Raw genomic sequence first — 17,402 nt, 5'->3', positions numbered from 1 at the left:
CAAATGCCAAAGACAAAAGTAAAAGGTGAGTGTGGAACTTTGTTGGAAGAGGGAGAGTGCAGTCCAGCTGCTACCACCAGGGCAAGAAGCAGAGGTGCAGTGGCTACAGCTGCTGCCTCATGGCTGCTTCCAGAGCTCGTGGCCTGCAGATTGTAGGAGGACTAGGCAACCATTCAGAGGGTAATCTCTCTTGCTTTGACCTGCTTGGTTCCAGATCGTGGTCTTGGGTGGCAGTCCTGGGGTGTGTGGCCAGTGTGCCAGAGCTTGTGGGGGCTGTAGAGAGGGTACCCATCCAATAGCTCCGGCAGCTGCAAAATCCCCAGCAATTTGGGACATAGCTCTCTCCGTTCTGGAAGCAGAGTTCTACCATGGCAAAGAGCTCAAAACTCAAGTAATTGGCTACCAATATAAGCAAGCAACAGAAGCACAAACAGACAATAGAATCCTTTTTTGGGGACAAAAAGGATCAAGGCATGGAGTGGGAAGAAGACAGCAAAGTCAGATCTCCTGCTACTGAACTGATTACAGGCCATGGAGGAGCTCAAGAAGGATTTTGAAAATCAAGTAAGAGAAGTGGAGGAAAAATTGGGAGGAGAAATGAGAATGATGCAGGAAAATCATGAAAAGCAAGTCAATAGCCTGCTAAAGGAGACCTAAAAATACACTGAAGAAAATAACAGCTTAAAAAATAGACTAACTCAAGTGGCAAAAAAGGCCCAAAAACCAGTGAGGAGAAGAATGCCTTAAAAAGCTGAATTTGCCAGATGAAAAAGGAATGTCAAAAATTCACTGAAAAGGATAACTCCTTCAAAATTAGTTTAGAGGACTGTGTGCCACCATGGAGGGGAGAGGAGGGAGAAGGACAAAATGTGAAACTCAAGGAATTGTGGAAATCTTGTAAACTAAAAGGAAACCAACAAATTAATTTTAAAAAATTGGTTTGGAGGAATTGGAAGCTAATGACTTTATGAGAAATCAAGATACTATAAAGCAGATCCAAATAAATGAAAAAATGGAAGGCGATGTGAAATATCTCATTGGAAAAACCACTGATCTGGAAAATAGATCCAGGAGAGATAATTTAAAAAGTACTAGTCTACCTGAGAGCCATGATTAAAAAAAGTCTAGACACTATCTTTCAAGAAATTATCAAGCAAAATTGCCCTGATATTCTAGAACCAGAGGGCAAAATAGAAATTGAAGGAACTCACCGATTGCCTCTTGAAAAAGATCCCAAAAAAGAAAACTCCTAGGAATATTATAGCCAAATTCCAGAGTTCCCAGGTCAAGGAGAAAATACAGCAAGCAGTCAGGAAGTAACAATTTGAGTATTGAGGAAACAAAATCAGGATAACACAAGACCTAGCAGCTTCTACATTAAGGGATGGAAGGGCTTGGAATATGATATTCTGGAGGTCAAAGGAGCTAGGACTAAAACCAAGAATCACTTACCCAGCAAAACTGAGTATAATGCTTCAGGGGAAAATATGGTCATTCAATGAAATAAAGGACTTTCAAGCATTCTTGATGAAAAAACCTGAGCTGAACAGAAAATGTGACTTTCAAATACAAGAAGCAAGAGAAACATGATTTGGTAAACAGGAAAAAGAAATCATAAGGAACTTATTAGAGTTGAACTATTTACATTCCTACATGGAAAAACCATAATTGTAACTAATAAGACTTTTCTCAGTATGAGCATAGCTGAAGGGAATATATATGTGCGTGTGTGTATATATATATATATATATATGTATACATACATACATATGTATGTATAGGAGGATGTATGTATATATAAATATATATGTGAGTGTGGGCATTTGTATGTTCATATATACTTAAACAGAGGGCACAGGATGACCTGAATATGAAGAGATGGTATCTAAAGAAAAAAAGGATAATGAATACCCTTGCTTTATTCCTGATCTTAATGGAAAGGCTACTAACCTATCTCTATTATATATAATGCTGGCTGTTGGTTTAAGATAGATAGTACTTAGTATGTTAAGGAAAAGTCCATTTATTCCTATATTTGTTAAAATTAATAGAAATAAGGTATATTTCATCATGATTTTTGTTGTCCTTTTCATTAATATGATCTACTATATTTGTAGTTTTCATAATATTGAATGAACCTTGCATTTCTGGTATAAGTCCAACCTGGTCATAGTATATAATCATTCTGATATTTTGCTTTAAGTCTATTTGCTTATAATTTATTTAAAATTTTTATGTCAATATTTGTTAAGAATGTGAGACTATATTTTTCTTTTTGTTTTCATTCTCCCTGCTTTAGGTATCACACTCTTCGTTTTTACAGATATGAATCTCAGGCCCTGGGAGAAATGAAATGACTCAAACAAAGTCCTAGTGAATTTGTAAGACCTATAGCAACTCGTAATATACTCCTAATTATTCTTGCTTATGGAACTCCTACTATACTCGGTTATTACCAATCTCAAAACTCTGCACTAAAGTCACTTTCCTTGTCCTTGGCAGAGTCTCTATAGGAATCTTAGCCATTAGTAGTAACTATTCCCAGAATGCCCAGACTCCAACAGCAGGAGGCTGTAAGAAAGATGCTTCTCGAATGAGAGGGTTGAACCTCCTTAACTTTGAACATTCCTTGGGGATTCTTTTGAGCCTCAGATGTCCTTTCAAGCCCACCAGATTTCTATCCTCACTACTCCCAGGAGGCCAAAGCCCTAGGTCCTACTGCTATAGCTGATACAGGAAGAGGAGTGGGATAGTTTTTTCAGGTTAGTGGAAGGTACTTTTCTCATCAGGTTTTGGTAGGGAAAATTTATCTCTTGTGTCCCTAACTAGGACTTAACATATTTTCTAATGAAAACAACGTATAATATTAGTACTACAGTTTAGCTCTACCACAGGCTAAAATGTCTTCTACGCTAGCCTCAGAAATCAGTAGCCTTTTAAGATTATTTTAAGTCTATTTCTCTGGGAAAACAAGTTGTCAGTAGGTGTCTAAGAAATCAACTTTTGGAACACAACCTGTTTGCACACTAAAGACTACTGATATAATTTTATCTGTCATTTTTCTATACTGCTTAACCAATACATACACTGCACCAAGTCAAAAATGTCAGCTGAAAGAAAAGCAACCAAAATTGGACTGATTAATAAGAAGTCTTTGAAATTAAAATCTATAATAATGGTTTTCTTCATCAAGAAAGAAATCTATGCCCCATAAAAACTCTGAAAACACTCTTGCAACTTATTCATTGCTCTGCACATACCAGATGTTTAATAAGTGCTTTCTGTCATAGAAGTATAGAGTATTATGAAGGCAGGAAACCCTGCTAAGAGAATATAGGAACAATCTGTATAATGAGGGTGTTGGCTGAAATAACAGGTTTTTGGTTTTTTTTTGCTTTTTGGAGGGCAATTGGGGTGAAGGTGACTTGCCCAAGGTCACATGGCTAGTTTTTTTTGTGTGTTAATTATCTGACGCTGGATTTGAACTCGGGTCCTCCTGAGTCCAAGGCCAGTGCTCTATTCACTGCGCCACCTAGCCACCCCAATAACAGGTTATTAATCCAAAAAATGACTAATCCAGAGAATAGAATACTGGAGGAGTGTGGTAATAAAATGTTTTGGATAAAAGAGATGAAGGAGATGAATAAGTTAAAGATAACTGCAAAGTTTTAAGTCTGGTAAAACAAAATAGGGAAGTTCCACGCAGAAATAGAAAAAAACGGGCAATTGGGTCCAAAGAGTCAACTTCAGGCATTCTGGGTTTTAAGTAAAAGAAGTACAAATGTAAATATCTGGTAGACTGCTACAGATATAGGATATCTGGAGAAAGAAATTTGGGGATTATTAGGATGACTTCATGGAAAGCCAAAGGAAGGGGATAAACTGTAGAAGGTGGTAAGTATAAAATGGAGAGGATCAAATGGTAAAGAACTGACCCTTTGGGGAGAGGCCAAAAATAATGGTCAACAGAAAGAAGAGGAGTAACAAAGGTGGCAGAGATGAATCATGAATGTGACACTCAATTCAACATGTTCTTTCACTTTTATACAATTAAAAAGGACCCTTTAAGGCAGAAGAAGCAAAGTAGACTGCACTGTATGCACTTGTTTTATAAACTGTGGCTTCTTTTTCCAGGAAGAATAACAAATCATCTCAAGTACACTGAGATCACTATCTTCTCTGTTTCTTGTACCAAAGGCTACTGTTTTCATTTCTCCCTTCAAATTTCATAGCATTATGATTTCACTGGAAAGTAATATCTAACTTACTTAAAATTTAGTTTTGTATTTCAGATAAAAAAAGTCATAATACTTAAAAAGTAGCAGAGAAAATTTTCAAGCATATGTAAACATACATTGAGTACAACCTATTTTTCAAAATATGTGTTTTCTTCAGCTCACATATGAGAGGCTCATTTTATACAGCTAGCCACCTGGAGACAAGGCAAATGCTTTTAGTCTTTGAAAAAGTTATATTCATTGAATACGAACAGTCCTAGGTTTTCAAATTTGCCTCCAATATAATCAAAGGTTACTCTGAGGAGAGACTTAGTACCAGAAGTTTAAATGCAAAAAATGATGTCTACCTAAAGCTCAGTAGCCTTGCTGACAGCCATGTGTTTATATGCTCAAGTTATGGTAGGCCCATAAGAAAAACATATTCATATATTTAAATTAATCTGGATTGTGTGGGCTGAGGAGAGTAGGGTTAAAAAAAGAATTCTATTTTCAATTTGGGTTTTGTTGTTGTTTAGTACTCAAGTTAACACTGAAACCTTGAACTAACCTTCAAAAAGCATCAAAGTTAAAAAAAAAAAAGAACTGCAGAGGCAATCTAGTTAAAAGAATATGGACAAAAAATAGAAAATAGGTGTTGTGACTAAATTGCTCCAAAATGTAGGCACATTTCTGCAGTTCTTCTTTGTGGAAGTTCTTTATTCCCTTCAAAGGCTATGCCCGGGAATACAACCTCTGGCTGGTCCAATAAAGGTAAAAGGCTTTAAATGCAATCCAGGAAAAAGATGATCCATGTGTCTTCCAAGGGTTGGCCCACTTAAATTGTAAGAGGCTTATCTTCACACTAAAACTGGGTACTGGATAGAAGGTGATGAATTTTTTCAATCACAACTCTAAAGGCATTAGAGAATACTTGTCAAAATGATGAAATCATTGGTCCTTTATTAAAGTACTGGTACTAAAGTAAGTATAACAGTCATAGAAAAGACTAACAGAGGAATTAGCAAATTTCATTGGTCTTCTTTATACTTCCATGGTCAAATGCATTTGTTTTGACCAAACTATTTCAGTTTTGTGAAAAATTTTAGTACTCAATAGTCAATTATAACTGTTCATTTCCACAAATATGCATAGATTTCAGGGGTATTTTGTTTCATAAAAAGGGACTAGGTTCATGCAACATTTTCATGTATTGCTTATAACCAAGATATATTGTGCTCTTATGAAACATAAATGATTTTTTAATAATAGCATTAATAAACAGAATCCTGATTAATCAGGTTTTTTTTTATTCTTTCATGCCTGGTTGGCTATTTAGTTTGCATTCATAACTTATGTAAAAGCATTAATGGACTCAATTTAGTCTACCATTTCAAAACTATTTTCTGCTAATTACAAAGATCTAAAGAGGTTCCCAAAACCTTGAGTCCTATGAGTCATTAAAAAATATACAGTATTGGGGCAGCTAGGTGGTGCAGTGAAGAGAGTGCTGGCCCTGGAGTCAGGAGGACCTGAGTTTAAATTTGGCCTCAGACACTTGACACACTTACTAGCTGTGTGACCTTGGGCAAGTCACTTAATCCCAACTGCCTTGCCTCCCCCCCCAAATAAATAAATAAAATATACAGTATTAATAAATATGGCGGTATCAAACATAAAAATGGTCTAAACGAATCACATTCAACAGCACACACACAAAAACCACATACACACATAACCCTTAAACTTAAAACTATGAAAATGAATAAATCTAGTTTAAATAATCATTTCAAAATGGTTCATGAAAATTACAAGGTGATTGTGAGAAAACCAAATCTAAAATGCTAAAAAAACTATGTTGCAAATTTTGTATTCTATATAGTAGAATATAACAAAATCCTGAAGATATCCTCATTGTTTTAACACATTTAAAAACTCGGCAGTCCCATTCTCTATTTTTCTGTCCAAATACAATGTGAGAAAGAAAAATGTTATGCTTTGTTCTCTAGTTTAAACATTTATTCTACTATTAAAACTGACAATTGGTGAGAAAATGGGAGGAATATATGCATAAGCAAAAGCTTTACTAGAAACAAGTCTGTGTGCACATATTTAAAAAACCAAATGGGCACATTTTAATTATAGCAGCTAATTTTAACCAGAAATGTTGTTTCTTACTGAAAATGAGGAATTATTCAGGTAAAAGAAAGCAATGCTTTAAAAATTAACAAGGAGAGTTGTAGCTAATAAGAATACTTTATTTAACAAAAGTAGGAAATCCAAATATGTGCCTTTCAAAAGTTATTAAAATGCTTCAATGTTCACCACAGAACATTCATTTACTCACTTCCGATGGGTGTGGTCGATGCCACTGTTAGGTATTCTTTCCACTTTTGCATTTTTCTGCCCACAAATATTTCCATAGCTGTCGTATCCTGACACTAGTCTTGCTGCTGCACCTGTTGCTATTGAAAAGCCACAAATAAATCCCTAGAAAAGAAGCAGAAAAATAAATAAATAAGTAAACCAGTACACTGTCTCAATAGCAACAGTCACAGCCTGACACCCAGAAGCCCGCCCTGCTTCTGTCTGTTCCAAGGGAACAAAGAGCTTTCTTACAATGACTGAGATTAACAATATTCCACTGTTTCCCTTATTTTTCATCTAGCTCAAAGGGGAAAAAACCCCCAAGTAAGACCATGGGGAAACATTATTCATAATTGTGACCAAAGAAAACTTTTGCAGGAGGTGTTTGGTACATTTTAATAAAACCATATTTTAAATTAAAAGGTGTCAGAGGTAAAGGAAAAGAAACATTTTTTTTCTTTGAAGAGTAGTTGTAGTTATTTGTGTGCATCAGAATCATTCTTACCTCAACAAGCAACACAGATGCCTTCTAGCAATAAAGTTTTAAACAAGACAATGGATTTTTACAATGTAGTAATTATAAAGTACTTTACATACATGGGAGACACAGAAAAGCAGCAAACTGCATTAAGGATCAGTTATGCTTGTAAAGGTTACTGCATTATAGGGCCTTATGCATTAGCACAATACCTAAGGCAAACAGTGGAAAGCTTTAAGAGAGTGTACTATTCTTGCTAAATCAAGGATGAACTGGCTAAAATGAGGAAACAAAGATTTAAATTCAACCCAAGGAAGTTCATGACAAGAAAGTGAAAAGAAGTGATACTGGAATCACAACTGATCAATTAAATCTATCTGGGAAGAAGACAGAAGTTTTAAAAAAAATCGTACAAATTATACTGTAATTAAATATACGTGTTTTATTGTCTTTATTAGACTGGTTAATGAAAATAGGTCAGAGGTGATAAACAGTATTAACAACTTGCATAATAATCAGCAAAAGGTGAGATTAGTATTAGAATACTAATTCAAAGTAGCTATGCTAGATTTCAGGTCAGCTGTGCTGAATGCTCTATTTTACAATTCACATTTGACCATCTAGGGTAGTTCAAATATGTGAAGGAAATCGAACAAAAATATTTTCCCAACTATTTTTCTTCCCCACCATAAACCACTTTCTGCCTTGAAATAGCAACTACTGTTGCCAGAGAAGCTTAGCTATATGGAACCACCTTTAGCTGAAATGATTAATAGTTATTCCAACCTGACAGATTGACTATTACTGCTCATTGATTTAGTATCAGAGTCTTGCAGATTTAGAATCAGAAGTGGTCTTTGTTTTACTAATGAGAAAACTGAGGACCAGAGGGACTGAATGACTTGACACTGTCACATAGGTGGTAAGTGGAAGAACTGGTATTTGATCCCAGGTCCTCTTTACTCTAAATCCAGGACCATTTCTATTGCACCATGCTAAGGAGGAGAAGGCTAATAAGAATCTATTTGTCTACTCCCAGTTGCTTCTCACTTTCCTTTTCACTTCTGTATCTTCTACCTTCTTAGAGAGGTTTTTATTAGTCAATTCCCCAACATATTTTCAACCCTCTACAGAGAAGCCAGAGGTGAATAAGGACTATATCAGATACCTAGTCCTTCCTCCCTCTAGATTTGCTGGTACCCTAAATCTAAAAGAGAGGGACAGAGACACACAGAGAGAGTAAACCCTAAACGAGAACTCTTAATTATTTTCACTTAAGTCATCAATCAATAGCATTTATTAAGCAATTACTATGTGCCAGGCATTGTGCTAAGAGTAGAGAATACAAAGATAGGCAAAAAATAAAAAAATAAAAATGGTTACTGACCTCAAAGAGGTTATGTTCTAACAGGAGAGAAAACATGCAAACCATGCATATATAAGATATATAATGTAGAAATGGAAGGTAATCCCAGAAAAACAGCATTAGCAGTGGAGGAGTACAGGAAAAGCTTCTTGCATAGGGTAGGATTTTCACTGAGTGTTGAAGGAAGAAAGGGAAGCCAGGAAACAGAAGTGAAAAGGGAAAGCATTCCAGTCTTAAATTAGAGCCAGCAAAAGGCTACAGACTCAGGTGATACATTGTCATGTGTAAGTAACAGCAAGAAAGCCAGTGTCACTGGAATTTAAGAGTACAGGGAAGGGGAGTAGATTGCATTAAAACTGGACATGTAGAAAGGGGTCAAGTTGTACACAGCTTTAAAAGGCAAACAAAGGATTTTATATTTGATCCTAGAAGTAATAAGGAACCACTGGAGTTTATTAGATAGGAATATGGTCAGACCTATGTTTTATAGAAAGATCATTTTTGTAGCTGTGTGGAAGATGATGAGAATAAGGAGAGACTTTCTAGATATGATGAGTGAATTAGATCTCACAGTTTTAATTTTAATTTCTTTCAGTTTGATGCTTATATTTGAAGAATTTTTTCACAGCTATTGCTTGCTACTCTTTTAAGAAGTGTCTATTCATATGCTTTTACCATTTGTCAATTGGGGAATAGCTCTGGTTCTTCAATATTTATATCAATTCCTCATACACCTGGAATGTCAGATCCCTATCAGAAACATTTGCTACAAAGATTTTCCCCTAGGTAACTGTTTCTATTCTAAGTTCAAATTTGACTGATTTTGTTTGCACAGAAAATTTTTAATTTTGTGTAATCAAAATTGTCTACTTTATCTACTATGATTCTGTTTGGTCAATAACTCTTACTCTCCTCCTTGTTGTAAAGGGTATCTCTTTACCTACTCCTAGATCTTATAAGCATTTAGACTATACTGTGCTATAGGGTAAGAAATTTTTGTCTAAACCTAATTTCTGTCATACTGCTTTCCAATGTTTGTCAAATACTGAGTCCTTACTGCAGTAACTATCCTCAGTTTTTGTTTTTCAAACACAATGTTACAATTCAACTGCTTAAGAGTCTTGGATATTAATCTGTACCACTGGAAAAATTTCTCTTTTCATCACTAAAGAGTTTCCACAATTACTGCTTTTAAGTACAGTTTGAGAACTTACATTACAAGGTTCTCTTTATTCCCACCTTTTTCATTATTCCCCTTAACTATCTTGATGCTTTGCTCCTCCAGTTGAACTCTCTTTTCTAGACCTACAAAGTATCTATTTGGTAGTTTAGTTTGCAAGACTCTGAATTTTTAATTTAGCTAGTACTGTTATTTTTATTATATTGGCATGGTTACAATCATAAGCAATTAAATCTCTCCAATTATTCAGGCCTATCTTTATTTCTTGAGAGAGTGTTTAAATGATTATAATATTAAACAAATTATTTACAAGAATATGGAATGAAGATAGGCTAACAAATCCCCTTAATGTAGTGAACATCTGATCTTAATACCTAACCAAGGAGTGATAAAACAGAAAAAGAAAACTGTAGACAAGTATTTCTAGTGAACACCATTGCTAAAATATTGGGTAAAATATTAGCAAGGGATTACAACAACAATATAAAGAGAATATACAAATTACTAGGTTGGATTTACACAAGGAATGCAAGGTAGGTTTAATATTAGGAAAATTATCAGTGTAAAAGGCCATGATGACAAAAACAATAGAAAATACATGAGAACAATCAAAAGATGCAAGAAAAACTTTTGACAAAATCTTGTACCTTCTTTTATTAAAGATATTAACATAAATTTTTTAACAGAAACACTCAAAAAGTGTAGGAATAAATCAGCCATTCTATTTAAATAATATCTATCTAAAATCAAAGAGCCAGAAAGAAGCAATTCAAATAACACAGAGTCACAGCCAGGATTATGCAAGACCTATCAGCCTCTACATTAAAGAATTAGAGGGCTTGGAATATGATATTCCAGAAGGCAAAGGAGCTTGGATCACAACCAAAAATCAACTACCCAGAAAAACCGAGCATAATCTTCCAGGGATCGAGACAGACATTCAATGAAATAGGGGACTTCCAAACTTTCCTGATGGAAAAAAAAGAGCAAAACAGAAAATTTGAGCTTCAAATACAGACTAAAGAGAAGCATAAAAAGGTAATACTCTTGAGAAATGTGTATTTATTATGACATTTAGAAGGAATATATATAAACACAGGGTATGGATATAAGTTGACTTTGATGTGATGATAAAAAAATTAAGGGATGAAAAAAAGAACTGAACTGGAAGAAGAGGAAAGAAAGAGGCAGAAAAGGGTATATTACATAACAGGAAGAGGCACAAAGACTTATTAGAGTAGAGGGAAAGGATGAAGGGAGGCAAACACTGGTTGAACCTTATTTTCATCGGATTTGGCTCAAAGAGGGAATAATATACACATCCCATTGGGCATAGAAATCTATCTTAACCTATAGGAAGCAGGAGGGGAAAGAAGAAAGAAAAGAGAGAGGGGCTGATATAAGGAACGGCAAATTGAGGGAGGTGGTAGTCAGAAACAAAACACTGGTGAGAAGGGAAAGTGAAAAAGAAGAGAGAAAAGCATAAAGAGGGGAAAATAGGATAGAGAGAAAGACACAATTAGTAATCATAACTGTGAATGTGAACTCTCCCATAAAATGGAGGTGGAGAGCAAAGTGGATTAAAAACTGCAATCCTACAATATGTTTTTTCCAAGAAACACACTAGAAGCAGAGAAATGCACACGGAGTAAAGGTAAAAGTCTAGAGCAATCTATATTATGTTTCAGCTGAACTAAGAAAAAAGCAGGGGTAGCAATGTTGATCTCAGACAAAGCAAAAGCAAAAACAGATCCAATCGAAAGACATAAGGAATGTAATCAAATCTGGCTAAAAGTGTGAAAGTATTTGGAGATACTATACTTGACTGTATGCTGCCATGGGGTGGGGGGAGGGAGAGAAAATCTGAGATTCAAGGAGTTGTGGTAATGAATCTTGTAAACTAAAAGTAAACAAATAATTTAAAAAAGTTTTTTTTAAATCTGTCTAAAAGGAACTATAGACAATGAAGTAATATCAATACTAAACATATATGCACCAAGTGGCATAGCATTCAAATTCTTAAAGGACAAGTTAAGTGAATTACAGGAAGTAACTATAATATAAATGTTATAACTATATATAGTAATATATCATATAATATTATATAATAACTATAATATAAATAAAACTATACTAGTGGGGGGATCTCAACCTTTCCCTCAGAACTAGATAAATCTAACCACAAAATACACAAGAAAGAAGTTAAGGAGATGAATAGAATTTTAGAAAAGTTAGATATGGCTGACCTCTGGAGAAAAACTGAATGAGGATAGAAAGGAATAAACCTTTTTCTCGGCAGTACATGGCACCTACACAAAAACTGACCACTTATTAAGTTATAAAAACCTCACAATACAATGCAGAAAAGCAGAAATATTAAATGCATTCTTTTCAGATCATGATGTAATAAAATTACAAATAATAAAAGGAAATGAAATAGGCTAAAATTAACTGAAAGCTAAATAACCAAATCCTAAAGAATGAAAGCTAAATAACCAAATCCTAAAGAATGAATGGGTCAAACAAGAAATTACAGAAACAATAACTTCATCCAAGAGAATGACAGTAACGAGACAACATACCAAGACTTATGGTATGCAGTGAATCTTAGGGGAACTTTTATATCTTTAAATACTTACATGAATAAAATAGAGAAAGAAAAGATCAATGAATTGGGCATGCCACTAAAAAAGCTAGAAAAAGAACAAAGTAAAAATCCCCAATTAATTAACAAATTAAAAATTCTGAAAACCAAAGGAGAGATTAAATAAAATTGAAAGTAAGAAAACTATTGAACTAATAAATAAAACTAAGGGCTGGTTTTAGGAAATTTTGGTTAATTTGATTTAAAAAAAAAGAAAGAAGAAAACCAAATTACCAGTATCAAAAATGAAAGGGGTAAATTCACCACCAATGAAGAAGAAATCAAAACAACAATTAGGAGCTATTTTGCCCAACTCTTTGCCAATAAATCTGACAATCTAAGTGAAATGGATGAATATTTACAAAAAATATAAATTGCCTTGATTAACATAAGAGGAAATAACCTCATTTCAGAAAAAGAAATTGAACAAATCATTAATGAACTCACTAATAAAAAAATCTCCAGGGCCAGATGGATTTACAAGTGAATTCTACCAAACATTTAAAGAAAAATTAATTCTAATACTACATAAGCCATATGGAAAAATAGGCAAAGAAAGTGTCCTACCAAATTATTTTTATGATGCAAATATGGTGCTGATACCTAAACTGGGAAGAGTCAAAACAGAGTAAGAAAATTACAGACCAATTTCCCGACTGACTATAGATGCAAAAATTTTAAGTAAAATATTAACAAAGAAATTATAGCAACTTATCTCAAGGATAATACACTATGACCAAGTGTGATTTACACTAGGAATGCAGAGCTGGTTCAGTATCAGGAAAACTATTAGCATAACTGACCATATAAACAAAAAAGGCTAACAGAAATCATATGATTATTACAATAGATACAGACAAAACTTTTGACAAAATACAAAATCCATTCTTATTAAAAAACACTAGAGGGCACAGGAATCAATGTAGATTTCCTTAAAACAAGAAGCAGCATCTATTTAAACCATCAGTAAAGCATTATATGTAATGAAGATAAGCTAGAAGTATTTCCAGTAAGATTGGGATAAAACAAGGACATCCATTATCACCACTGTTATTCAATATTGTACTAGAAATGTTAGCTTTAGTAATAAGAGAAGAAAAAGAAATGGAAGGAATTAGAACAGGCAACGCAGAAACAAAGCTATTACTCTTTGCAGATGATATGATGGCATACTTAGAAAATCCTCAAGAATAAACTAAAAAATTGCTTAAAATATATAACAACTTTAGCAAAGTTGCAAGATATAAAACAAACCCACATAAATCATCATAATTTTTATATATCACTACCGAAGTCCAACAGCAAGAGATAGAAAGGGAAATTCCATTTGAAGAAACTGTAGACAATATAAAATATTTGGGAGTTTACCTTCCAAGACAAACCCAGGAACTTTACCAACACAACTACAGAACACTTTTCATACAAATAAAGTCAGATCTAAGTAACTGGAAAAACATCAGTTGCTTATGGGTAGGCTGAGCTAATCTAAACAAAATTACAATTCTACCCAAATTAATTTACTTATTCAGTGCATTACCAATCAAACTACCAAAAATTTATTTTAGAGAGCTATAGAAAAACAATAACAAAATTCATGCAGAAGAACAAAAGGTCGAGAATATCAAGGGAATTAATGAAAAAAATTGCAAGGGAAGGTGGCCTAGCCATACCAGATCTTAAATTGTATCATAAAGCAGCAATCATCAAAACTACTTGGTACTGGCTAAGAACTACAGTGATGGAACAGTGAAATAGTAAGTACATACACAAAACACAGTACTCAATGACCACAATAATCTACTGTTTGATAAACCCAAAGACTCCAGCTTCTGGGATAAGAACTCACTATTTGACAAAATTCTGGGAAAACTAGAAAAGAGTATGACAGAAACTAAGCATAGAACATCTTATAGCATATACCAAGACAAGGTTAAAATGGGTACATGATTTAGAAATAAAGGATGATACCAAAAACAAATTAGGAGAGCAAAGAATAGTTTACTCATCAGATCTATGGAGAAGGGAAGAATTTATGATCAAACAAGAGATAGAAAACATTATGAAATGGAAAAATAAATTATTTTGATTACATTAAATTGAAAAGGTTTTGCACAAACAAAACCTATGCAACTATTTTTATAGCCAGTTGCTCTGATAAAGGCCTCATGTCATTCCCAATTGATAAATGGTCAAAGGATATGAACAGGCAGCTTTCAGATGAAGAAATTAAAGCTATCTATAGACATACAAAAAAAATGCTCTAAATCACTACTGAACCACTTCTAGGTCTGTATCTTCAAGAGATCATAAAAACAGGAAAAGGATCCACAAGCACAAAAACTTCTTTAGCAGCTCTTTTTGTGCAGGCAAAGAACTGGAAATCAAGGGGATATCCATCCATCAGTTGTGGAATGGCTGAACAAGTTGTGGTATATGAATGTAATGGAATACTACTATGCTATAAAAAATGATGAGAGGTAGACTTAAAAAAAAACCTGGAAAGACTTCTATGAACTGATGTTGAGTGAAATGAGCAGAACCAGAAGAACACTGTACACAGTAGCAGCCACATTGTGTGATGACTGAGTTTAATATACTTACCTCTTTTTAGCAATGCAAGGCTCTAAGACAACTCCAAAAGAATCATGACAGAAAATGCTATCCACCTCTAGAGAAAGAACTTGAGTCTGAATGAAGATGTAAAGATACTGTTTGCTCTCCTTTTCTTTTGTTATAGCTCCTCCTCTAGTGGTTCTTCCCATTAGTCCTAATTATTCTTTATATCATGACTAATGTGAAAATGTGCTTAATATGAATGCAAAAGTAAAGCCTATATCAGATTGCATGCCATCTTGGGAAGGGAGAAGAGGGAGAGGGAGAAAATTTAAAACTCAAAACTTATGGAAGTAAATGTTGAAAACTAAAAATAAATTATTTAAAAAATAAATCACTGTTGATTATGCAAATTAAAACAACTGGAGTACCACATCATAACTATCAGATTGGCAAACATGGCAAAACTGGAAAATGATAAATGTTGGAGAAGATGTGGGAAAACTGGAACACTAATGCATTGTTGGTGGAGTTGTGAACTGAACCAACCATTTCTGGAGAGCAATTTGGAACTATGCCCAAAAGAACTATAAAACTGTATATACCCTTTGATCTAGCGATACTACTTCTAGGTCTGTTTCCCAAAGAGATCATAAAAATGGGAAAAGGACCCACATCTACAAAATATTTGTAGCAGCTTTTTTTGTGGTGTCAAAGAATTGGAAATTGAGGGGATGTCCATCAGTTGGGAAATGGCTGAACAAGTTATGGCACATTAATGTACCAGAATACTATTGTGCTATAAGAAATGATGAGCAGGAGGATTTCAGAAAAACCTGGAAAGATTTACATGAACTAATGCTGAGTGAAGTGAGCAGAACCAGGAGAACATTACACACAGTAACAGCAACACTGTCGATGACCAACTTTGATAGACTTAATTCTTCTCAGTAATACAAGGATCTAAGACAATTCCAAAAGATTCATGATGGAAAATGCTATCCACTTTCAAAGAAAGAACCATGGTGTATGAATGAAGATCAAAGCACACTATTTTCCCCTCTCTCTTTTTTGTTTGTTTCTTATTTCTTGTGGTTTTTGCCTTTGGTTCTAATGCTTCTTTACAACATGACTAATGTGGAAATATGTTTAATATGATTGTACAACTATAGCCTATAACAGACTGCACATCGTCTTGCATAGGGGGGAGCAGAGTGAGGGGGAGAAAATTTAGAACTCATTATCTAGAAGTGAATGTTGAAAACTAAAAACAAAAATAAAAAAGAAAGAAATGATAAGCAGGTAGATTTCAGAAAAATCTGGAAAGACTTGTATGAACTGATACTTAGTGAACTGAGCAGAACCAGGAGAACATTCTACACAATAACAGCAACACTGTACGATGACCAGTCTTGATACAGACTTAGTTCTTCACAGCAATGCAATGATATAAATCAGTTCCGAAAGACACATGATGGAAAATGCTACCCACATTCAGAGAAAGAACTATGGAGTCTGGAGGCAGACTGAAGCATACTACTTTCTCTTTGTTTTTTCATTCTCTTGGTTTGCCTCTTTTGTTCTGATTCTTTTTTCACAACATGACTAATGTGGAAATATGTTGAAAATGATGGTACATGTATAGCCTATATCAGATTGCATGATGCCATCTTGAAAAGGAGGGAAGAGAGGGGGGAGGAATTTAGAATTCAAAAGCCTATAAAAGTGAATACTGAAAACTAAAAGTAAATAAATATTTTTTTAAGTGACAGTTTTAAGGATACCTGGAGAGGATTGTATGAACTGATACAGAACAAAGTGAGAAGAACTAGAAGAATTTATACAATAGCAATAACCGTGTAAAGACAAACTACAATGGAAGACTCATGAACTTTGATCAATGCAATAAGAGGATGATTAATCAAGTATGCTACAATGGTGACAGACTTAGGGTGCAGAATGAGACGTATATTTTGGGACATGAACAATGAGGGAATTTGCTCTGCTTGATTATATATATATATATTTGTTACAAGGGTTTTTGTGTGTTTGTTTTTTCCGATGTCCAGGGGTAGGAGGGAAAGAAAGTTGTAGGGAGAGAAAATTTTGTTAATTGAATAAAATACAAGTAAACTTACATTAAAAAAAATCAACTCCAAGTTTTAGCCATTTCTTTCAGCTGTTTGCTTTCATTGTATCACTTTTTTATTTTAAATTTTCTTTTTAGTGGGGTTTGGTTGGGGTTTTTGGCCTATTTCATTCCTAATTTTTGCAACTGTAAACCAAGTTCATTTTGACAGTGTTTAGAGATATAAAATCTCCTCTACAGATTGTTTGGGTTGCAGCCCCCAAAATCTTGGTATGTTATTAGTTTTCTTTTTTATATATATTTTTTCTCCCAGTTTTTTCCCTACCCCCACCCCCAAAATAGCAGTCCCACAGGATATCCCCTCCTCCAATCTGCTCTCTCCCATATTTTCTCCCATACCCCTTTCAACTTTTCCAATGGATCTCTATGCCCGAGTACCTGTATATCTTATTTCCCAATTACAGGTAAAATAGCATTAATAATAGTATATATATATATATATATATATATA

General features: G+C 34.2%; 1 protein-coding gene across 2 annotated transcripts in view; it reads right to left on the bottom strand.

The window, feature by feature from the left end:
- The window catches only part of SLC44A1 (solute carrier family 44 member 1), a 217,524-nt gene that overhangs the window by 130,257 nt on the left and 69,865 nt on the right, over positions 1-17,402 (bottom strand). For both annotated transcript variants that reach the window (XM_069106130.1, XM_069106121.1), the window contains exon 3: positions 6,562-6,704. In XM_069106130.1, the coding sequence (XP_068962231.1) occupies positions 6,562-6,704 (143 nt within the window). The remainder of the gene's footprint in view (positions 1-6,561; positions 6,705-17,402) is intronic.

Source organism: Petaurus breviceps, unplaced genomic scaffold (genome assembly GCF_028583685.1).
Source record: "Petaurus breviceps papuanus isolate PSGF00001 unplaced genomic scaffold, PetGlider_PUasm1.0 138, whole genome shotgun sequence".
In the NCBI taxonomy this organism is placed as follows: domain Eukaryota; kingdom Metazoa; phylum Chordata; class Mammalia; order Diprotodontia; family Petauridae; genus Petaurus; species Petaurus breviceps.
This window is presented reverse-complemented; position numbering and strand designations above follow the sequence as displayed.